The 24479-nt window shown below is 42.1% G+C and overlaps 1 protein-coding gene across 1 annotated transcript in view; it reads left to right on the top strand.

The window, feature by feature from the left end:
* LOC111958184 (netrin-G2) overlaps window positions 1–24479 on the top strand; it is a 52944-nt gene that overhangs the window by 11625 nt on the left and 16840 nt on the right. Inside the window, exons 4-5 of the mRNA XM_023979380.2 lie at window positions 19200–19372; window positions 20586–20609. Coding sequence (XP_023835148.1) covers window positions 19200–19372; window positions 20586–20609 — 197 coding nt within the window. The remainder of the gene's footprint in view (window positions 1–19199; window positions 19373–20585; window positions 20610–24479) is intronic.

Raw genomic sequence — 24479 nt, 5'->3', positions numbered from 1 at the left:
CCAGTCTTGGAAGAGAGTTGTCCAGCCTAACATTCAGATCCACACACAGTCCAGTCGCCATTGTGTCCAGACAGTTGTCAAACGTTGTCCTCTAAGGCCCGTGTACAGTATGGAACTCTGAGTGGCTTCACTCCATTGCTGGTGTTGCTGCACTGTGCTGTGACTGTGGAGGGATTTGAGTTGTAAAGGAGACTGGGTGGATCAGAGAATCCCAGAGAGTGGGTAAAAAGGACACGTGTATCCGGAACTGACTCAACTCACGGCACACTCTGAATAGATCTCTGGAAAGCAAAGAAGGGCAAATTAGATTTAAGATGATGCAATTTCAGTATAATCTCAGCACGGCTCTATTGTCTTGTGTAAAGTAAGATTAGGGATGAAGTTAGTGCACTGTTGCTACCGTATGTGTCTATACAGTTTTTCTGTCATTTTTTTGCTTTGGTCTGCAATTGCTTGTGTATGATGCATGCTTTGGCCTAGTTTTGGAACAGCTCGTGCTTCTAGAGCGGAGTCATGTGCTGTAGAACAGTAGTATGAGGAAACGCGTTATGAATGTAAGGGTTGCAGGGTGGGGGTAAAGGGCCACTTAAACAACTCATGAGAGTCTCGTGAGTTTGCTTCTAAGCCCTTAAACCATCACCATCAGAGCTGTCCGTCAAATATCCAGCTATGGGCCTTGGCTATGGTGAGGGTAAGGTAACATGACCAGTGGCACTTTGTCTGGAGGAAATGGATGTCTGCCCTTTTCTGGTCTTTCTCAAAGTCCTTCGGCAGTTAATGAGTGGATGAGTTCAGGGTTGGGAAGGTTACTTTCTAAATGTAAACCATTACAGTTACTAGTTACCTGTCCAAAATTGCAATAAGTAACATAATTATGGATTACCCAAACTCAGTAAAGTAATATAATCTTACTTTTAGATTACTTTCCCCTTAAGAGGCATTAGAAGAAGACAATGTATATTACCATTTGAACGCCATCTATTGCAGGATAAATCAATGTTAGAGTTTACATAACTGGCCATAAATGGATGTTGCATTTTACTTTATGGGTTATGTACATAGCTGCAGGAAGTACAGTAGTTTGGGGGTGGGGATACTGCGTTTTTTTTTTTTAATTTTTGATTGAGGGTGGAAGGTGGGGAGATGCAGGACAAAAAATATTGCTCGCACTGAAGACGTATTAGCGGACTGATATAGACAAGACTAGTAAAGGCTTTTGTGATTTACTTTTTTTATTTTTTACTAAATATATTTTAGTATTTACCAGCATTTGTAACTTCTGTCTGATAATTATCTGTACAGAACAGCTCATCTAATAATACTTGTGGAATATAAAATTCTTGCTTGATATATGTTTTCCGTGGGAATCGAACCCACAACCCTAGCATTGCAAGAGCCATGCTCGGCCAACTGAGCCACATTATCAGATCACATCATCACAAACCACTTGATGTCTCAATGTACTCAATTACTGTATTGTGCGTTGTTTTTCTTCATGGTGATGCAAAGTCTACAAGTACAAACCTTGATGACAATACACTAATTTACATTTACGTTAAGTGGTTTGTAAGGATGGTAAATTAATACTGCACAAAAAGTGGTTGTTTTCCATGTTGTTTGATCCAAAAATAATAATAATTTGATGTGGATGCTTTGTGTCTTTTCCCATAACTTTGCACCTTTTTGATGTAAGTGTTTGAAGACAGGGTTTTGTTCTTTCTGGATTCCATTAGAATGACAATCACAGAGGAAAGGGACAGGGCTACAATTCCAACTATTGAATCCTGCAAGATACTGTTCTTAATTATACAACTACCATGTGGAGATGCTGAAAAATGTTTTTGCCCACGCTACGTATATCTATATCGGTCCTCAAATAGTAGTAAAGGACTAGTGCACTATTTTTGTGAAAAATATTTTCAACAAATAATAATATATATTTGTATTAATATGTGACCGACCGCCTCGATTCGGTATTATGTAGCAACATTTGAAATTGTGTTTTTATCATTGGATAAAAGTAGAGACTCAGAGCTAGAAAATGGTATATCATACACTGCAGTTGAGGAACAATGGGAAAGTAATTCTGCTTTGAAAGATGATAAATGTGTAAACCCCACTTTTGAGAAAACGGGCCTTGAATGTTTTAGTACACCTATTGGAGAGCTCTTTGTCTACTCCCATCTCTTTAAGCATTCACATGTGAGGCCATGTGGTAAACACACGCTATATCAAATAAAATCTAGGTTTATTTGTCACATGCACAGGATACAGAAGGTGTAAATGGTACAGTGAAGTGGTTACATTATTAGATCACGCTTACGCGACACACTTGTCTTAATCGATGGGTCATGTGAAGGAAATGCTATAACCACCCCTCAGCCACATCTAGCTTAGTGGATGGGTCACTATTGTCCGGCCGAAGTGGAGTCTTTTGTTTAGACATGTAGCTAGCTAGTTAAACAATGAACTGGAACAATCCCAACTCACACTACTACTAATATAAACATTGTCATAGCTTTAGCTACCTGCAGATTCATACTACAGCTAACAAACTATGTTCAATGTTAGCTAGCTAACATTAGGCTATTGTCACGCCCTGGCCTTAGTTATCTTTGTTTTCTTTATTATTTTAGTTAGGTCAGGGTGTGACATGGGGGATGTTTGTGTTTTTTTGTTCTAGTCTAGGGTGTGTGTATTGTCTAGGGGGTTTTGTAGAGTTCGTGGGGTTGTGTTCAGTGTAGGTGTTTATGTAAGTCTATGGTTGCCTGAATTGGTTCTCAATTAGAGACAGCTGTCTATCGTTGTCTCCGATTGAGAGCCATATTTAGGCAGCCATAGGCATTAGGTAGGTTGTGGGTAATTCTCTATGTTTGACGTTAGTAGCTTGTGTGTGCACTTTCGTTTGTAGCTTCACGGTCGTTTGTTGTTTTTGTTTAGTTTGTATTAGTGTTTGTTTCATCTTCTCAAATAAATAGAAGATGTATCTATATCACGCTGCGCCTTGGTCCTCTCTTTCACCGAACGACGATCGTGACAGCTATAACTAGCAATGCAAATGGATTTCTGATTAGAATAATATTACTACACAGATCATACATGTAACGTTATCGAGCCAGAAAGCTAGCATTTTCTAGCTAACTAACAGTACGCTTTCACTTGAAATAAAAATGAACAACTTTCTGACAAAATTAGAAACGTATCACAAAATGTAGCTAGACTCTTACTCGTATACATGGATGAAAGGACTGTCAACACATACTGAACAGCTCACGTTATTGACAGAAGCACGCTACATGGCAGACCAATCCAAACTCATGGCTAGCGGGAAGGTTCCTGACTTTTTCCGTGGCTAAACCAACTAGGCTCGTAATTTAACAATTCTACACCTATTTATGGATAGAATACAAGTTTGTTATTAAGACACATGAAAGTTCACATGTTCCAGAAGGCATTTCTGCCCAAAAAATGCATGTTGATAAAAAATACATGTTTACGTTCAAATGCCACTCCTGTAAAGTAGTGACGTGCGACATACACCTATGTCCTGAAACGAGAGACATATTTTTTGCTGCAGCACCCTCAGCACATTTACTTCCCGCGGCTATGATTGTATAGGCTTCTAACCCATTTCTTTCCACTTCAATACAGATAAAACGATTAGGTTATATATATATATATATATATACAGTGGGGAGAACAAGTATTTGATACACTGCCGATTTTGCAGGTTTTCCTACTTACAAAGCATGTAGAGGTCTGTAATTTTTATATAGGTACACTTCAACTGTGAGAGACGGAATCTAAAACAAAAATCCAGAAAATCACATTGTATGATTTTTAAGTAATTCATTTGCATTTTATTGCATGACATAAGTATTTGATCACCTACCAACCAGTAAGAATTCCGGCTCTCACAGACCTGTTAGTTTTCTTTAAGAAGCCCTCCTGTTCTCCACTCATTACCTGTATTAACTGCAACCTGTTTGAAACTCGTTACCTGTATAAAAGACACCTGTCCACACACTCAATCAAACAGACTCCAACCTCTACACAATGGCCAAGACCAGAGAGCTGTGTAAGGACATCAAGGATAAAATTGTAGACCTGCACAGGCTGGGATGGGCTACAGGACAATAGGCAAGCAGCTTGGTGAGAAGGCAACAACTGGTGCGCAATTATTAGAAAATAGAAGAAAATAGAAGAAGTTCAAGATGATGGTCAATCACCCTCGGTCTGGGGCTCCATGCAAGATCTCACCTCGTGGGCATCAATGATCATGAGGAAGGTGAGGGATCAGCCCAGAACTACACGGCAGGACCTGGTCAATGACCTGAAGAGAGCTGGGACCACAGTCTCAAAAAAACCATTAGTAACACATTACGCCGTCATGGATTAAAATCCTGCAGCGCACACAAGGTCCCCTGCTAAGCAGGCGCATGTCCAGGCCCGTCTGAAGTTTGCCAATGACCATCTGGATGATCCAGAGGAGGAATGGGAGAAGGTCATGTGGTCTGATGATTCAAAAATAGAGCTTTTTGGTCTAAACTCCACTCGCCGTGTTTGGAGGAAGAAGAAGGATGAGTACAACCCCAAAGAACCCATCCCAACCGTGAAGCATGGAGGGTGAAACATCATTCTTTGGGGATGCTTTTCTGCAAAGGGGACAGGACGACTGCACCGTATTGAGGGAGGATGGATGGGGCCATGTATTGCGAGATCTTAGCCAACAACCTCCTTCCCTCAGTAAGAGCATTGATGATGGGTCGTGGCTGGGTCTTCCAGCATGACAACGACCCGAAACACACAGCCAGGCAACTAAGGAGTGGCTCCGTAAGAAGTATCTCAAGTCCTGGAGTGGCCTAGCCAGTCTCCAGACCTGAACCCAATAGAAAATCTTTGGAGGGAGCTGAAAGTCCGTATTTGCCCAGCGACAGCCCCGAAACCTGAAGGATCTGGAGAAGGTCTGTATGGAGGAGTGGGCAAAATCCCTGCTGCAGTGTGTGCAACCTGGTCAAGAACTACAGGAAACGTATGATCTCTGTAATTGCAAACAAAGGATTCAGTACCAAATATTAAGTTCTGCTTTTTCTGATGTATCAAATACTTATGTCTTGCAATAAAATGCTAATTATTACTTAAAAATCATACAATGTGATTTTCTGGATTTTTGTTTAGATTCCGTCTCTTCACAGTTGAAGTGTACCTATGATAAAAATTACAGACCTCTACATGCTTGGTAAGTAGGAAAAACCTGCAAAAATCGGCAGTGTATCAAATACTTGTTCTCCCCACTGTTATAATATTATATATATATATATATATATATATATATATATATATTATATATAATATATATATATAAATAAAGTCTGTCAAAATTTCCAGCCATTCCAATTAATGAAATACCCCTTGATCTACAAGAATAGGACTTGGAAATATAGATTAGTCTCAATGTTTCCCTGAACATAATCCAAATGATGGAATGGCATGCTTTGAGCACTACCGAAAACTGCTATTTGCATGAAGTGAAACGTGAATGCCATATGCTGTATTTGCTATTGGTTTATTGTTTACGTTTTTGTTGGTGACACCATAGAATTAGAATACTTCATTCATTTAATTGGATCTCTATGGGTGACACTTTGATATCTCGATAATTTACAGTTCTTGAAGTCTGTCAAAGGTGAATGAGTTTAAGCATATGTCCGTTAGGCTTTTTGGATATATATATATTTTTTTTATCAGCATGACTTAGATTGAGCAATAAAATCCCCAGTAGTGGTGCATGGGTAAAATCACTGGGGAAGCCAAGCCAGAAAAAAAGCCATATTGCCATGTTAATTGCGTTGTTTGCTCTATAACCTGTTAGGCCTATATATCACAATTGCAAGGCATATGAACTAAGGCCAAGACAATAAGAAGACACAGTGGCAGAAGAAATTCAACCACACCTTTGTTTCCTCACAAAACCACGGAGCAACCTCTGTCCGGTGAAGTCCACAAAGCATTTTACATGTAACAAACGGGTACATGACCTACAGCATCGTCAAGCAAGTTTTCATCTAAAATGACATACCCAAATCTAACTGCCTGTAGCTCAGGACCCGAAGCAAGGATATGCATATTCTTGATACCATTTGAAAGGAAACACTTAGAAGTTTGTGGAAATGTTAAATTAATGTAGGAGAATATAACACATTAGATCTGGTAAAAGATAATACAAACAAAAAAAACATATTTTCAAAAAAAAAATTGTTCCATCTTTGAAATGCAAGAGAAAGGCCAAACATTGATAGGATTTTAGGTGTAATTTAGATGTTGTCCACAAGAGGCAGCAGTGTCTGTGCAAAGTTTCAAACTGATCCAATGAAGAATTACATTACTACATCACATGTTATATCAATTGGTCAATTTATACATTTTCGAGTACATAACTACAGAGAACATACAACCATGCTATTGTAATAAAAACGTTAAGTTTACACTCTCCCAGGAATGTCATACATGACATTTCCTACAGAAAATATGTTACCTTCACACATCTAGATGGCCGGGGTGGAGCCAGAGACAGCAGTGGGGTCAAATGGAAGAATCTAGTTCTTACATTTGAATAAAAAAATTCAAACAAAACTACACCTCATTTTATCTCTGGGACCATCAGGATGACAAATCAGAGCAAGATTACTGAATGTAAGTACATTATTTACCTTCAGAGGTGAATGTATCAAGCCAGTTGCCATGATAAGTGTTTTGTTGTTGTGCACTCTCCTCAAACAATAGCATGGTATTTATTATTTTAATAGCTACTGTAAATTGGAAACTGCAGTTAGACTAACAATAATTTAAGCTTTCTGCCCATATAAGACATGTCTATGTCCCAGAATTGGCTGTTTACAATGTCGTTCTAGTCACATTATTGCATATTGAGCAACTACCGTCCCGGTTTAGGGACACCGATCCCATAGAGGTAAAGATATCTGACATTTTTCGAGTACATTTTTTTTTTGTGTGTCCTAGGCTATCTGGCTGAAACACTTGCTTGCTAGCTAGCCTAACTTCACTTTTATTGGCAATGTTAGCTAGTTAAAATTACATCTAGCTACATACTGAACATACCGGGGCACAATGTATGAATTTATGGATGGATCAGAATGACCGTTATAATTATTGGCCAGTACGAAAAATTAAGTAAAACCACAAGTCCAAAGCCATGGATGGAGATTGTGATAATTTAGGAAAGGGACAATTTTGGCTAGCTAGCCATAGGACAACAACACGACGAGATGCAACAATTAAAGTTGTTTCTGTCAATGATGTACAGTGGGGCAAAAAAGTATTTAGTCAGCCACCAATTGTGCAAGTTCTCCCACTTAAAGATGAGAGAGGCCTGTAATTTTCATCATAGGTACACTTCAACTATGACAGACAAAATGAGAAAAGAAATCCAGAAAATCACATTGTAGGATTTTTTATGAATTTATTTGCAAATTATGGWGGAAAATAAGTATTTGGTCACCTACAAACAAGCAAGATTTCTGGCTCTCACAGACCTGTAACTTCTTCTTTAWGAGGCTCCTCTGTCCTCCACTCGTTACCTGTAATAATGGCACCTGTTTGAACTCGTTATCAGTATAAAAGACACCTGTCCACAACCTCAAACAGTCACACTCCAAACTCCACTATGGCCAAGACCAAAGAGCTGTCAAAGGACACCAGAAACAAAATTGTAGACCTGCACCAYGCTGGGAAGACTGAATCTGCAATAGGTAAGCAGCTTGGTTTGAAGAAATCAACTGTGGGAGCAATTATTAGGAAATGGAAGACATACAAGACCACTGATAATCTCCCTCGATCTGGGGCTCCACGCAAGATCTCACCCCYTGGGGTCAAAATGATCACAAGAACYTTGAGCAAAAATCCCAGAACCACACGGGGGGACCTAGTGAATGACCTGTAGAGAGCTGGGACCAAAGTAACAAAGCCTACCATCAGTAACACACTACGCCGCCAGGGACTCAAATCCTGTAGTGCCAGACGTGTCCCCCTGCTTAAGCCAGTACATGTCCAGGCCCGTCTGAAGTTTGCTAGAGAGCATTTGGATGATCCAGAAGAAGATTGGGAGAATGTCATATGGTCAGATGAAACCAAAATATAACTTTTTGGTAACTCAACTCGTCGTGTTTGGAGGACAAAGAATGCTGAGTTGCATCCAAAGAACACCATACCTACTGTGAAGCGTGGGGGTGGAAACATCATGCTTTGGGGCTGTTTTTCTGCAAAGGGACCAGGACGACTGATCCGTGTAAAGGAAAGAATGAATGGGGCCATGTATCGTGAGATTTTGAGTGAAAACCTCCTTCCATCAGCAAGGGCATTGAAGATGAAACGTGGCTGGGTCTTTCAGCATGACAATGATCCCAAACACACCGCCCGGGCAACHAAGGAGTGGCTTCGTAAGAAGCATTTCTAGGTCCTGGAGTGGCCTAGCCAGTCTCCAGATCTCAACCCCATAGAAAATCTTTGGAGGGAGTTGAAAGTCTGTGTTGCCCAGCAACAGCCCCAAAACATCACTGCTCTAGAGGAGATCTGCATGGAGGAATGGGCCAAAATACCAGCAACAGTGTGTGAAAACCTTGTGAAGACTTACAGAAAACGTTTGACCTCTGTCATTGCCAACAAAGGGTATATAACAAAGTATTGAGAAACTTTTGTTATTGACCAAATACTTATTTTCCACCATAATTTGCAAATAAATTCATAAAAAATCCTACAATGTGATTTTCTGGATTTTTGTTTCTCATTTTGTCTGTCATAGTTGAAGTGTACCTATGATGAAAATTACAGGCCTCTCTCATGTTTTTAAGTGGGAGAACTTGCACAATTGGTGGCTGACTAAATACTTTTTTGCCCCACTGTATATACTAACACAGTTGCACGGAGTGTAGTAACAGTTTGTGGAATTATGTTGACTCAGCACTTGATATTGCCTGTGAACTTTGTTGCTGGTCTTGCTCAGTATTATTTTCTTCATCAAGGCACATGTTCTTCTCATTGATCTTTTCCTTAGTATTCTCAACAATTTGTCTTCAGAAATGGCCCATTCTAGACAATGTAGCTATGTGAAATGCATTATGTGCATGTTTTATTATTTCTATGCATAACTTTAATTTGAAATCATTTTAAGGAGTGACTGTCTGGTCCCACTGAATGTACAGTATATCAGCATAGTAGATACTGTATGTTCACAAATGCATCTATTTTTTTCTCTCTCTAAAGCCTAGTTTTCCACCAGTTCTTTTCTCGCTGTGTTCCCCTGTAGGGGAGTAGCCTATTGTATGACTGATGATGCTCTGTCCAGGCTTAGGAGGATAACAGAGTTAACCCGTCCATGTTTTCTGCGCTGTTGGTCTCAACTTTGCTTTGGGTTGCAGATGAATTATGAAAATAGAAAAACGCTGCTCGCGGTCTGGTACTCCAACACTTACAGGACAACCCTAATGCGGCTAATGAAATTTACATTTCAGGGGGCTGGAATATGAGTAACTATTGCTGTCATCTCAGGAAGTAAGCTCTGTATGAGTGGAGAACAGCACCCTCCCTCCCTCCCTCCTTCCTTCCCACCCTCGCTCTCAACCTCCCTCCCTCCCTCGTTCCCTCTCCCTCCGCTGCTCTGCAGTGTTGTCTATTTCTGTAGGATCCTCATTACCCAATGAGATGAAACAGCCCTTTTAAACTGTACGCTTCTAGTGTGTCAATTTATTAGAGAAATTGTGATCACTTGACTAGCTTTGCATTGTCACTCAGCAGGTTAGTGCTAATTTTAGGTATTTTATCGTTATAGTTTACCGTCAAACTCTATCCTCTAGGTAGCTTAAGTAAGAGGCAACGTTACGGGAGGATATCAGGATAAGCACAGTTTTTATTTGTAGGGGGAAATATTTATACATACATTTACAAGGGCCAAATTGAGGGAGTGAAACATAATTTGAAGTGAAGAGCGGTTTGTTATCCCAATGATGCCAGTATCTTCAAAGGTTACTGGGCGGGCAATTTGTCTCTGAGGAAGGAGCTGGGATATCTGGGTTTTATGCAGCAACGTTTGCGGGGATGGGATATTTGAAAGGCTGCTGAGTGTGGGATCCTCCTTGTATGCTAACAGCACCTCAGGCGTAAATATTGTGGCAGCCTGCATGGATCCCATGCCTCCAGTGTCCCAAACGAAAATGGGGTGTCCTTGCCAGGCAAACGGAATATTTCAGCAGCACGATGTCCCTCATCAAATTTTCATCTGCCCATTTCAATGATGAGGCAGACTAATTTTGGTGCAGCTCCATCACAGCAGGAGAACTGTGGTCAGCTAACCTGTCCATCCATCCTTTAATGAACAAGAGCATATGGTTCATTATCATTACTATCACCCTTAATGCCAGGATGTACTGTATAGCTCAAAGCAGTGATAGGCCACATACTGGACCCGGTAAGGTTGTGACCCGGTAAGGCCATCAGCTTCTATCTCAAGGCCATCAGACTGTTAAATAGCCATCACTAGCCGGCTACCATCCGGTTACTCAACCCTGCACCTTAGAGGCTGCTGCCCTATATACATAGGCATGGAATCGCTGGCCACTTTAATAATGGAACACTAGTCACTTTAATAATGTTTACATACTGCTTTACTCATCTCATATTTATACACTGTATTCTATTCTACTGTATTTTAGTCAATGCCACTCCGACGTTGCTCGTCCTAATATTTATATATTTCTTAATTCCATTCTTTTACTTTTAGATTTGTGTGTTGTTGTGAATTGTTCGATACTACTGCACTGTTAGATATTACTGCACTGTTTGAGCTAGGAACACAAGCATTTCGGCTACACCCTCAATAACATCTGCTGAATATGTGTATGTGACCAATAAAATGTGGTTTGATTTGATGTGTCTGACTCGGGCATACAGATGTTTTGGGTGTGCTTGTGTCACATAGGCAGCAGGTAGCCTAGTGGTTAAGAGTGTTGAGCTCGTAATTGAAAGGTTGCTGGTTCGAATCTCTGAGCCAACTAGATGAGAACTGTTTGCTTAAGCAAGGTAATTGCGCCTGTATGTCGCTCTGGATAAGAGTGTTTTCTAAATGACTTAAATGTAAAACGCAGAGGGGGTTCAGACACTGTGTCAAATTAGAATGATAATAATTCCTTTGTCATATTACTCTTCATTTACTGTAGATAGAAATAGTACAGATTCACATTGTGTTTTTATGGGAGTAGTGAAATGGATTCAGTCCCTAACGGTCCCTGCTGTGGACAGTTGCGCTGCAGGTGCTTTTACAACATTCTGGTCATAATTGGCAGAACCCCACAGAGCCTCAACCCATGGAGCCCACAAATTAATTATGCAAGGAGCCTTTTATTTTCCCAGTGTCCTTTAACTATTTTGATGTGCTCAGAGAAATTTAAAGCCAACTCCCTTTCTACAGCTCCACTTTGTCTACACTTCTCACTTACACTAATGTGTCTATATCTCTGCCTATCTGCATATCCCTTCGGGGAAAAGGAGCTGCGCTTTGCATTTGACTTCCACCCTTGTTCGTTGGGAGTGCAGGAGAAGGCGTTTTTTTTCCTCAGCATCCTGTGTAAATAATTTACAGGAGCTGTCCATGCCAAAGCTTTCAAGGTCATTTGAAATTGGTATTTAAAGAGCCAGCCGCGTGAAGGGCTGCTGCTCCCCTCATGGGGTAGTGCTCCCCGGGACGTTCTGGTGCCCACCAACCCTTAAACTGCAAAATCCTCCAGGAGGGGGCAAAGGTGGAAAATGTTGAGAAAAGGTCTCCCGTAGCTGTCTCCGAGTTGGTTGGGGATCCAGTGCTCTCGCGGGTATTGGAGGGAAACAGCAGGGTTTTATTTTCTCCTCATATCATAAGTTCCTCAGAGCACAGTGAAAGAGAAAAGAGAGAAATGGCAAAAAGCATGTGAAGCAATGAACTCTGTGACTGCATCTGCTGTCAAGGGGCTAGCAGCATTCTAGAGCTGCAGTACCTCAGATCCCCTATAGGAATGTATAGTAGCTATAGGTAAAGGGAAGGGGCTGTTAGTGAGGTGAAATGGTACCTCCATTGGAGAGCTGTTGTGTGAACCCTGAGCAGCTTATCATTAGCGGAGGTCAGAAATCATCTGGTCCCAGTCATGGATCATAACCAAGCAGAAAAGGATGTTTGAAGCCAATTATACATGTTTGGCTCTTCAAAGCCTATGGAGACAACCTGTACACCTGCAAACCAATATCAGGAGCCATACAATGTTGCTCCTAGACTACCAATACAGGCCTACAGAATGAAGTCATGTTATTTTTTTGACCCTCTCAGATTCATTGATCATCCCAATAGTCAGGTGAAGCCCACTCTATAACTGCATCATGGTGGTTATGAGCCTAGTTGTCCCAGCTGAGTAGTAGGTCAGAAACAGTAATTGTTTTCTTGGTTGAAAAATCCTTTCTCTCCAAAGAAGAAGTGAGTCTTAACAGCTGTAATAATGACAGATGTGGCCCCCTCTGTGCAGGAGGGTACCTCGCAGGGCACCATTTGTCCCTGTCTCCTCTCCATCCATTCTTATTTGGGACTAAGCTAGTCATCATGAGTCACTGGCAGTGAGCGCCCGGCAAATTAAAATAAATAGTGGGGGATTCTCACGAGAGAAGTTGAGGAAATAAATAAAGCTCCCATTAACGGCAGCTCCCAGCTGTAAGTGAGCAGAGCATGCCACTCTACACCAGCCTTTTATCTGTCTATCCACATTTGTTTAGCGCTTGCTGTTATTTACTCACCTAAATGCTGCATTTCTCATCTCCAGCAGATGCAAGCTTTTTTTGTTTATCGTCTTGAAAGGGGGGCTGGTGGCTCTGGCTCGCCAACGCTAATAAACATTCAGCTATTTATAGGCTGTGATTATGTCATTCTATTTCGGCGGATTAAAAAACAGTACTGTTCAAGTCTTCCTGTGTTTCCAATTGCAACTGACTTAATACGTAACGTCTCCTCCAGTCAACCTGTCCTGTGCGTGGTAATCGTAGTGTGGCCGAGCCATATGTAGAATGTACGGTACTGTTCCTTCTTCCACTCCAGATGGCTGGATGGGGGTTTGATGCTGGCCCAATAGCAGGGCTTGGCTGGCCTGTAACATGAGCTCATGAGCCCAGACAGTGGGGGGGTTTGCCCTGCAGCAACCGGATATAGCTGCCCTGGTTCTGGAAAGGAAGGAGGGCATTTTCCTCAGAGAACACACTAGTGAGGCTCCATACACACTCATAAGGGGGGGGCGGAAATTGACAACAGTGCAATTTCCGCACACTGATTTTGCTCGTGAAAATCTAACATGGTCTCAGTAATGAATGACTCACTATGGATAGATGGTCTATGAGTATGTGTGTGGGGGTGCGTGTGTGTGTGTCTGTGACACCCACTGCGTGAAGGCAGGATACTTCCTGAATGTAGAGCGCAGTGTGAACAGAGCCATTAATATACAGTATATTCTCTTTTCCGCAGCCACCCCCATGCTTCAGTGACTTATAGGCTTTGAAGGCCTTAAAGGAAAAGAGGAAAATAGTGTTTTTTTTTGTCAAAGCTAGAGCCGCCTTGTCCATACTGTCCTTTACAGTATAACAAATGATTCCTTGGCTCGCTCCCCTTTTTTAATCAAGGGGCTTTACTGTCCACTTTGCACTTTTTGTGAGGCATCAATAATTTAGAATATTCACTGTGATGCATACCAATCTGCCTACTAGTGTGTGTGCGCATTGCATAGTGTTTCACAGCCCATAACTAAGCACATTTAGAATATGCCAGCAGGCATTTATTCTGCCATCAGACAAGACAGGTTTCTTTTGCATCAGATTTCTTTTGTTTAGAGTGCCCTTTCTCCGGGAAACGCTACAGTCAGGGATCGGGCTTGGGTAGGGTCTGTATCATTCAATATGCAGCAGTGGCTTTCTTACAGAAATAGGGGACCTGCCAGTGGATGCAAATATCTTGTACATTTAACATGTTCGACGTTCATGCATTATTTGTAAGCATAAATGGTGGAGGAGGATGGAAAATGTTCCTGTGAACGCCGGAAATAGCTCGGGAAGGACTCCTGTATTCGGTTCAGACATCTGTGGGTAGCTTCAACATTAAATGTTTCGAGCTGTCTTTGCGAAATAGTTGGCAAGGAAGTTCTATGAGCACGTTAAAGGTCCAATGCAGCCGTTTTTTTTATCTCATTATCAAATAATTTCTTCTTAACAATGCTAGCACAGATTGGAATGTGTTCTGTGATTTCATCTGATGGCGTTGAGGAGTTAGTCACCAGCTTCATTAATAGGTGCATCAACGACATTGTCCGAACTGTGACCGTACGTACATATCCCAACCAGAAGTCATGGATTACAGGCAACATCCGCACTGAGCTAAGGCTAGAGCTGCCAATTTCAAGGAGCGGGACACTAATCCGGACGTTTATTTAAGAAATTGCGCTACGCCCTCCGACGAACCATCAAACAGGCAAAGTGTCAATACATGTCTAAGACCGAATCCTACTATACTGGCTCTGACGCTCGTCGAATGAGGTAGGGCCTGCAAACTATCACAGATGGGAAAGGGAAACCCAGCCACGAGCTGCCCAGTGAAGCACCAGCTGTTCCGGATGACTGTGTAATCAAGCTCTCCGTAGCCGATGTGAGTAAGACCTTTTAAACAGGTTAACATTCACAAGGCCGCAGGGCTAGATGGATTACCAGGACGTGTACTCAGAGCATGCACTGACCAGCTGGCAAGTGTCTTCACTGACATGTTCAACCTCTCCCTGACCCAGTCTGTAAAACCTACATGTTTCAAGCAGACCACCATAGTCCTTGTGCCCTAGAACGCCAAGGTAACCTGTCTAAATGACTACCGCCCCGTATCACTCACATCTGTAGCCATGAAGTGCTTTGAAAGGCTGGTCATGGCTCACATCAACACCATCATCCCAGACACACTAAACTCACTCCAATTCGCATACCACCTCAATAGATCGACAGATGACGTAATGTCTATTGCACTCCACACTGCCCTTTCCCAACTGGACAAAAGGAACACCTACGCGAGAATGCTGTTCATTGACTACAGCTCAGCGTTCAACACCTGGCAGTGTGGTGCCAGGAAAACAACCTCTCCCTCAACGTCAGCAAGACAAAGGAGCTGATCGTGGACAACAGGAAACGGAGGGCCGAGCACACCCCCATTCAACGAGACAGGGCTGTAGTTGAGAGGGTTGAGAGCTTCAAGTTCCTCGGTGTCCACATCACTAAGGACCTATTATGGTCCAAACACACCAACACAGTCATGAAGAGGGCACGACAATGCCTCTTCCCCCTCAGGAGGCTGAAAAGATTTGGTATGGGCCCTCAAATCCTCAAAAAGTTCTATAGTTGCACCATTGAGAGCATTTTGACTGGCTGCATCACCGCTTGGTATGGCAACTACAGAGGGTACTGTATACGGCCCAATACATCACTGGGGCCAGGACCTCTATACCAGGCTGTATCAGAGGAAGGCCCTAAAAATGGTCTAAAACTCCCCTCACCCAAGTCATAGACTGCTCTCTCTGCTACCGCACGGCAAGCGGCACTGGAGCGCCATGTCTGGGACCAAAAGACTCCTGAACCCCCAAGCCATAAAACTGCTGAACAGTTAATGTAATGGTTACCTGGGCAAAAGGTTAATTTAAAAAACAATTTAAACACTATCCTGCACTGGCTCTATGCACACTCACTGGACTCTACCCACACACTCACACATACTACACTGTCACTCTAACACACACATACACATACTGTACACACACGCACACACGCTACATATGCTCACACACACACACACACACACACACACACACACACACAACACACACACACACACACACACACACACACACACCACACACACACACACACACACACACACACACACACACACACCCACACACACACACACAACACACACACACATATTGACGACACACACACTCAATCAGACACACTTTCACACCCTTCACATATGCTGCTGCTACTATGTTTATTACCTATCCTGATTGCCTAGTCAATTTTTACCCCTGCCTAAGGTACATGTGCATTCGGAAAGTATTCAGACCCCTTCACCTTTTCCACATTTTTTACATAACAGCCTTATTCTAAAATGGATTAACTATTTTTTTCTCATCATGTACACACAATAACCCATAATGACAAAACAAAAAAAACATTTTTAGAAATGTTTGCAAATGTATTAAAAATAAAAAAACAGAAATGCTTTATTCACATAAGTATTCAGACCCTTTGCTATGAGACTCGAAATTGAGCTCAGGTGCATCCTGTTCCCATTGATCATCCTTGAGATGTTTCTACAACTTGATTGAAGCCTTCCTGTGGTAAATTCAATTGATTGGACATGATTTGGAAAGGCACTCACCTGTCTTCATAAGATCCCACAGTTGACAGTGTATGTCAGAGCAAAAAACAAGCCATGAGGTCGAAGGAATTGTCCGTAGAGCTCCAAGACCGGATTGTGTCAAGGCACAGATTTGGGGAAGGGTATTAAAAAGGTCGGCAGCATTGAAGGTCCCCAATAACTAAATGTCCATCATTCTTAATTGGAAGGAGTTTGTAACCACCAAGACTCTTCCTAGAGCTGGACAACCATCTCTGCAGCACTCCACCATTCAGGCCTTTATGGTAGAGTGGCCAGATGGAAGCCACTCCTCAGTAAAAGGCACATGACAGCCCGCTTGCCAAAAGCACCTAAACGACCATGAGAAACAAGATTCTGTGGTCTGATGAAACCAAGATTTTGGCCTGAATGCCAAGCGTCATGTCTGGAGGAAACCAGGCACCGCTCATCACCTGGCCAATACCATCCCTATGGTGAAGCATGGTGGTGACAGCATCATGTTGTGGGGATGTTTTTTAGCGGCAGGGACTGGGAGAATAGTCAGGATCGGGGAAAGATTAACGCAGCAAAGTACAGAGAGATCCTTGATAAAAAGCTACTCCAGAGCGCTCAGGACCTCAGACTGGGGAGAAGGTTCACCTTTCAACAGGACAACAACCCTAAGCACATAGCCAAGTCTCTGAATTTCCTTGAGTGGCCCAGCCAGAGCCCAGACTTGAACCCAATCCAACATCTCTGGAGAGACCTGAAAATAGCTGTGCAGCAACATCAATCCTGACAGAGCTTGAGAGGATCTGCAGAGAACAATGGGAGAAACTCCCCAAATACAGGTGTGCCAAGCTTGTAGCGTCATACCCAAGAAGTCTCAAGGCTGTAATCACTGCCAAAGGTGCTTCAAAAAAGTACTGAGTAAAGGGTCTGAATACTTATAAAAATTTCAGTTTTTTTAACTTATTTTCTTTTCTTCTAAAAACGTGTTTGCTTTGTCATTATGTGGTACTGTCTGTAGATTGAGGAACCTTTTTAAAAATATATTTATTTTAGAATAAGGCTGTAACGTAACAAAAAGTGAAAAAAGTGAAGGGGTCTTCACTGTATTACCTCAACTACCGTACCCCTGCACATTAACCCGGTACTCCATGTGTATAGTCTTGTTATTTTATTGCGTTACTATTTCCTTTTTTTTATTGAGCAATTCTTTCTGACTTTTTAACTCTGGGAAAGGGCTCCTAAGTAAGCATTTCACAGTAAAGTCTACACCTGTTGTAGTCGGTGCATGTGCCAAAATTTGATTTGATGAAGTACCTTACTGTGATTGTTTTCAATTAAAAGGGTCACAAAGGAAATCTCGTTCTTGACTGCACTGGACCTTTAAGGAGTGAATAAAATTATCTTTGTGCAAAGAGGTTTGGTGGGAGATGATTGCTAACTGCCCAAAGAGTACTGTAATTGATTAATAGTTGGGCTAAAGTGGAGGATCCAGTGATAAGCTGGAGTGCCGTGGGTTTTCCCAGAAGGCACTGAGACGAAGTGGGCCACTGATTAATTTGTCATGAAGAGGTGCTTGATGGGAGTTCTGTCTCCAGGAGCACTGGGATGAAAAAGCCCCGTGATTGTCGCCAAGTTTTTAATTATGGCTTAAAGGTCTTGAGAGGGTGGAAGAAACGCCAACTGTTTCCAAGGGGGCTTTTGAAAACAGACTTAATTAAAGTCAATGGGATTGGAATGAAACCGGGCTCTGTCTGTCAATTATCCTCCTCAGTGTGTTGGGTAGGAAATGAGAGCCACATCCTCATATTATCCCCTTTGTATCTATCTTTACCAGGGTGAGCATATACCTAACCTTTTTAAAGTCAATATTGAAGTCAGTGTGATGAGATATTCACTGATTAAAACACACCTGAGAAAGTGATAGCCTACTGTACATCGTTATGGCATCAGAGTGTCACTATTTGGATAATTCCCCTTTGATTCAATTGAGTTTTCCCTCATAATTGAGAGGAGAGGCGAGAAGAAGAGGAGAGGAGACATCCTTTTGGAGATGTGGAGGTCCATTCTATGAATATTTCATGCAAATGGAGGGTGGGTGGCTCACCAGAGTGGAACACAGGGTATTGGAAGTCACTCCCTCATTTGATTAGGGAGATTGTTATTCAAATGTCACCATTTCCATACTAACCTGCCTGCCACCTCTCTCGCCACCTCAATTCTACCCCCTTGAAAAAATAATTTAGATGTACATGGCCAGGTAATTTCTCGAGATCGGGAAGTGTTGGTTGATCTGGGAGTTTACATTTTCTTATCTATTTATTTGATTCTGTTTCCCTGAAAGATTTGTCTCTTGCCATTTCTAAAACATGCAAATATGTACTGCAGATTGTGAATCACGATCTTCAACGTTTTATCGCTTGTGCTCATACTCAGCTTCAACAATGTAATTGAAATCTTACTCTTTCATCTTACTACTGTATTTACGACCCCTATTTATCCAGGTAAGCAATTGATCAAATAATATCTTGATCGATAACTACCTGCTCATTTCTACTGTACATAGGGGGCGGGGCATAAGCATTGATTGGCTTGTCTACAATAATGTCAATCCCCACAAGGTACATGATCATGCATGATTAGCATAGCAGTTGTTCAAATTCAAGCGAGGCATAACAGGGACATGTTGTAGGGACATGTTGTGGACTGACATTGATTATACCTCTCTCCCCCACCTGACTTGCCATAGGTGTAAGTGTAACCTCCATGCTAGCCAGTGCACCTTTCGGGAGGGCAGTCTGCAGTGTGACTGTGAACACAATACGACGGGCCAAGACTGCACTCGCTGTGAGAGGGGCTTCAAAGCCAAGTCATGGAAACCTGGATCGTACCTACCCACCCCCAACGGATCCCCCAATACCTGTACGTAACCTACAATATAGCTACTAGGGATTAACATGGGTAACCGGCATCCCGGGGCTGTCCCGTGAACACTCTTCACATTTCCTGAAAAAATTAAATGACAAGACCCGGGAAATTACATCTTCCCCCAAAACCGGCAATAATGCACAACATGCGCAGGATCAGATTAGTAAAAACATTTATAGCACATTATCCAAACAGGTTGTCGCATGGAAGCCTTTAGCCTAGCATATTTACTTCACACGAAGTCGCCATAAATTCAAAGCGCACGCACAATTGACACTGCCGGACTGCACACGCGACCCGAATGCAGTTAATAAACCCTACATGAAACCCATACAGTAGGTTTAGTCTATAAAATAATGTGTGCTTTTATTATTATTATTGTGAATATTCTGACAGTCACAAATGTGATAGGCATATGCACAATTCACTACATAGGCATCTCTGCCACTGACATTACGTTTGTTAACAATGCAGAGAGGCACGAGGGAAAATTCTATCTTCTCTTCTCCTAGAGCCTAGGCTATTTTCCTATCCAGTCCCAATCCCACTGAAAACCAAAATCCCGACTCCTGTTGGGCATGAAAATGCACTGGGAATCTAAGATAGTTACTCTATCATTAGGAAATATCAGTGTAATTTGCCCTGAAATCTTTACATAGTGGCAGAGCCAAGCCGACAAGGTGGCGCGGGTGCCTTAAATTGGCACTTGTGATTTTGTTTGTTGTTGCGGTATTTCGAGGGATAGATATGAATTATTCCCGGTATTGAAACTTGGTAGATTTTCGGGGAAATATTCATCCCTAATAGCTACTGTATAGACTTCCAACAGGATACCATCCATACCATACTGCATCTATACCAGGCACATACTAGATGGATTAAGTAATGGTTGAAGAAGAATTTGGGTCATCTGCTCTACACAGCCACAGAGAGGAGCAGCTGAAGCTGTCACATTTCAAAGGAGAGATGTCAGTTAGTTTGAGGAATCATACAGATGTATACATATGCAGAAGCACCCTATGCTATACTCGCACACTACAGAGGGGGGACCTGCTGCTTCCAACGGCAGATGTGGTGGCTGATGTACTTGTATATTATTTAAGCATTGAAAACCTCCAGCTCTCTTTTTTTTCAGATGTATTCATAAAAATACTGTAATTCTCAAAAATAAATGAGTAAACCTCAAGTACTCCTCTCTCTCTTTCAGGTGACGCTGCTGGGACTCTTGGCAGTAAGTAAAGTCCTAATCAAACGGGGTAGAGCTTGTTATCACTTATCTTTTTAATTCTCTGTTCATATGCTATCATTCTTTTGTCTTACTTATAGCACACTATCTTATATAATGTGTCCCTCTCCTCTGATGTTGTGGTGGGTCCCTTCATTCTAATCACAATGATCCCACTCACAAATTACATTTTTCCACAGTTTTATATCCCTTACTGCTGGTCTAACTCAAAAGGGGGGAGAGGATTTAAAGTGTGTAGATGAGGGCTATTCCAAGGACATGATGTGAGAGGGACTGTGAGTGTATATACTAGAGTCTCTCATAGGGATTCTTTGCAGACCTATAGGAGATACGGTACTGCTACAGCTGTGGTGAAGTAACCATATTGTTTTGGGAGATGGCCAAAGGACGATTTCATGGTATATCCACGATCAGCATTTTCCCATGTTAGTGCATCTGATATCATTTGACTGTTTTTCTCTACCTTCATGGTGTGGTGCCCTCTCAGCACCCACAACAGTCCAGACCCCGCCAACAACCACACCTGCGTTGGCGACTACAACCAAGCCACCCACAGACCAACTGCCCACAATTACCACTATTATGGCAGGTGGGAAACCAACTACGGTTGTAGTTTCTGACGGCCAGGCAGAGTGCCTGTCTAAAAGGAACACAGGCTGTGTCTGAAATGGCGGCTTATTCCCTATATTCAGTATATTGCCTATATAGTACACTACTACAGAGCCCTATGGGCCCTGGTCAAAAGTAGTGCACTACATGGAATAAAGTGCAATCGGACGCAGCCATAGTCTGAGGGCTCATCAACCACCTGCTTCCTATTGACTTTTAAACCAGAGTACACTTACTAAAGCAGCACATACAGTAGAATGTGTCCCCGGTGTATTCCCGATGACCAGGAAATGTGTTGTCCTACACAGCTGAAAGGGAAGGCAAGGCTATAATGTTGATGAAGCACAAAGGCAATGGAAGAGAGGAGTTGATGAATCTTCGTCTCGGTTATCTTGGTCATTTAGTTTGTAGTGAAGTGGCTGGTTGAGTGTGTGTGTTGTATACTATAGCTCACATCATTTTTTACCAACCGCCCTATAGTTTGTGATGTATTGCATGTTAGAGAGAATAGAACATATCTGCATTTGTGTTGTGTTATCAGATAAGTAGAAATATTGTTTTTTGTAGTAAACAGTTACTTCGTGTGTTTGTGTGTCTGTGAGAGAGACTTTTTGTCAACTAGGTTGTACTTTCACTAGATATCCTTCACTTATTATACTTCTATGGAATCTCCCATAATGTCAGGCTGGACAGAGAGTCTCCCATGGCCCAGTGATTTCTGACCTGTGTGTGTGTGTGTGTGTGGATCAGCAGAGTGGACCCCCTCATGTCTCTCTCTACTGCTGTGACGTGACACACTCCTATAGGCTCTGTGAGTGTGTGTTCCCTGTTAGTAGGGACTTCAAAACCTCCAAAGTAACAAATGTCATTTTCAAATGCAAATAAAGTGCGTTCAGAAAGTATCACACCCCTTGACCTTTTGCACATTCTGTTGTGTTACAGCCTGAAATTGAAATGGATTAAATTTAGATTTTGGTTCACTGGTCTACACACAATACTCCATAATGTCAAAGTGGAATTATGTTTTTAGATTTTTTTTAACAAATTAATTAATTTAAATCTGAAATGTCTTGAGTCAATAAATATTCAACCATTTTGTTATGACAAGCCAAAATAAGTTCAGGAGTAAAAATTTGCTAAACAAATATTAGTGTTTAACATGATTTTTGCATGAGTACCTCATCTCTTATTTTTCTATTTTGTTGTAAATTTGACTTCTGATTTTTTTTTTAAACAACTAAATATACACATGCGAACGACAACATACAGATGCACAGAAACATCCACAACATCACACCTGCCCAGACCCACCTGCTCACACCCCCATCTCCAGCGCCCACTTCACTCTCCACCACATGGCCTCAAACTGCACCCTTCTGTTTCTCTCCGTTGCCCACGCACTTTCAACATTTAGATAATAAAGCATTTGACCTTTCCATTGTGTTAACGATGGAGGACTGGTTGATGTATTGTTTATAAGTATACGTTTTTTTCAACATGATTGGTCGAGAAAAGTTTCGTCCAACCCATCGGGTATCTCACTGCACTCTCGTATGCCAAGTCTTTTAAATATGTAGACAGATGGATTAAAAAGTACATTTACATTGCAATACATTGCAATACTCACAGACAACTTTCTAACTCCGCCCATGACTTTTGGACTTTATAGAATTCCCAGAGGGCATGGATTGTTGAGTCATTTTTAGTTTTACACTTAAGACATGACTCTGCCGTACTGCTGTGGAATTTGTGAATTGTGTCTCATGTAATAAACTCCATACATTAGTTTACAGTGCTTTCGGAAAGCATTCAGACCTCTTGACTTTTTCCACATTTTGTTACGTTACAGCCGTATACTAAAATTGATTAAATATTTTTTTCCCCTCAATAATCTACACACAATACCCCATAATGACGCAGCAAAAACTTGTTTTTAGAAATGTTTGCAAATTTATTTTAAAACAAGTCAACTGAAATATTACATTTACATAAGTATTCAGACCCTTTACTCAGTACTTTGTTGAAGCACCTTTGGCAGCGATTACAGACTCGAGCCTTCTTGGGTATGACGCTACAAGCTTGGCACACCTGTTTTGGGGGATTTTCTCCCATTCTTCTCTGCAGATCCTTTCAAGCTCTGTCAGGTTGGATGGGGAGTGTCGCTGCACAGCTATTTTCAGGTCTCTCCAAAGATGTTAGATCGGATTCAAGTCCGGGCTCTGTCTGGGCCATTCAAGGACATTCAGAGACTTGTCCCAAAGCCACTCCTGCATTGTCTTGGCTGTGTGCTTAGGGTCGTTGTCCTGTTGAAAGGTGAAACTTCACCCCAGTCTGAGGTCCTGCGCACTCTGGAGCAAGTTTTCATCAAGGATCTCTCTGTACATTGCTCCGTTCATCTTTCCCCTCGATCCTGACTTGTCTCCCAGTCGCTGATGCTGTAAAACATCCTAACAGCATGATGCTGCCACAACCATGCGTCACCGTAGGGATGGTGCCAGGTTTCCTCCAGACGTGATGCTTGGCATTCAGGCCAAAGAGTTGGTTTTTTGGTTTCATCCAGTTGAGGCTCCTCAGACGAGGAAGGGGAGGACCATCCTCCTCAGTGAATTTCATAAAAAATGTAATTGTAAAAGATTTTAAAATGTATCCTTTTTAGAAAAAACTATACTAAATACACTGCTCAAAAAAATAAAGGGAACACTTAAACAACACAATGTAACTCCAAGTCAATCACACTTTTGTGAAATCAAACTGTCTACTTAGGAAGCAACACTGCGGGCTGTCATGTGCCTTATACTGAGGAGTGGCTTCCGTCTGGCCACTCTGCCATAAAGGCCTGATTGGTGGAGTGCTGCAAAGATGGTTGTGCTTCAGAAAGGTTCTCCCATCTCCACAGAGTAACTCTAGAGCTCTGTCAGAGTGACCATCGGGTTCTTGGTCACGTCCCTGACCAAGGTGCTTCTCCCCCGATTGCTCAGTTTGGCCGGGCGGCCAGCTCTAGGAAGAGTCTTGGTGGTTCCTTACTTCTTCCATCTAAGAATGATGGAGGCCACTGTGTTCTTTGGAACCTTCAATGCTGTATAAATGTTTTGGTACCCTTCCCCAGATCTGTGCTTCGACACAATCCTGTTTCGGAGCTCTACGGACAATTCCTTCGACCTCATGGCTTAGATTTTGCTCTGACATACACTTTCAACTGTGGGACCTTTTATATAGACCGGTGTGTGCCTTTCCAAATCATGTCCA

This window comes from Salvelinus sp. IW2-2015, linkage group LG33 (genome assembly GCF_002910315.2).
Source record: "Salvelinus sp. IW2-2015 linkage group LG33, ASM291031v2, whole genome shotgun sequence".
Classification (NCBI taxonomy): Eukaryota; Metazoa; Chordata; class Actinopteri; order Salmoniformes; family Salmonidae; genus Salvelinus; species Salvelinus sp. IW2-2015.
This window is presented reverse-complemented; position numbering and strand designations above follow the sequence as displayed.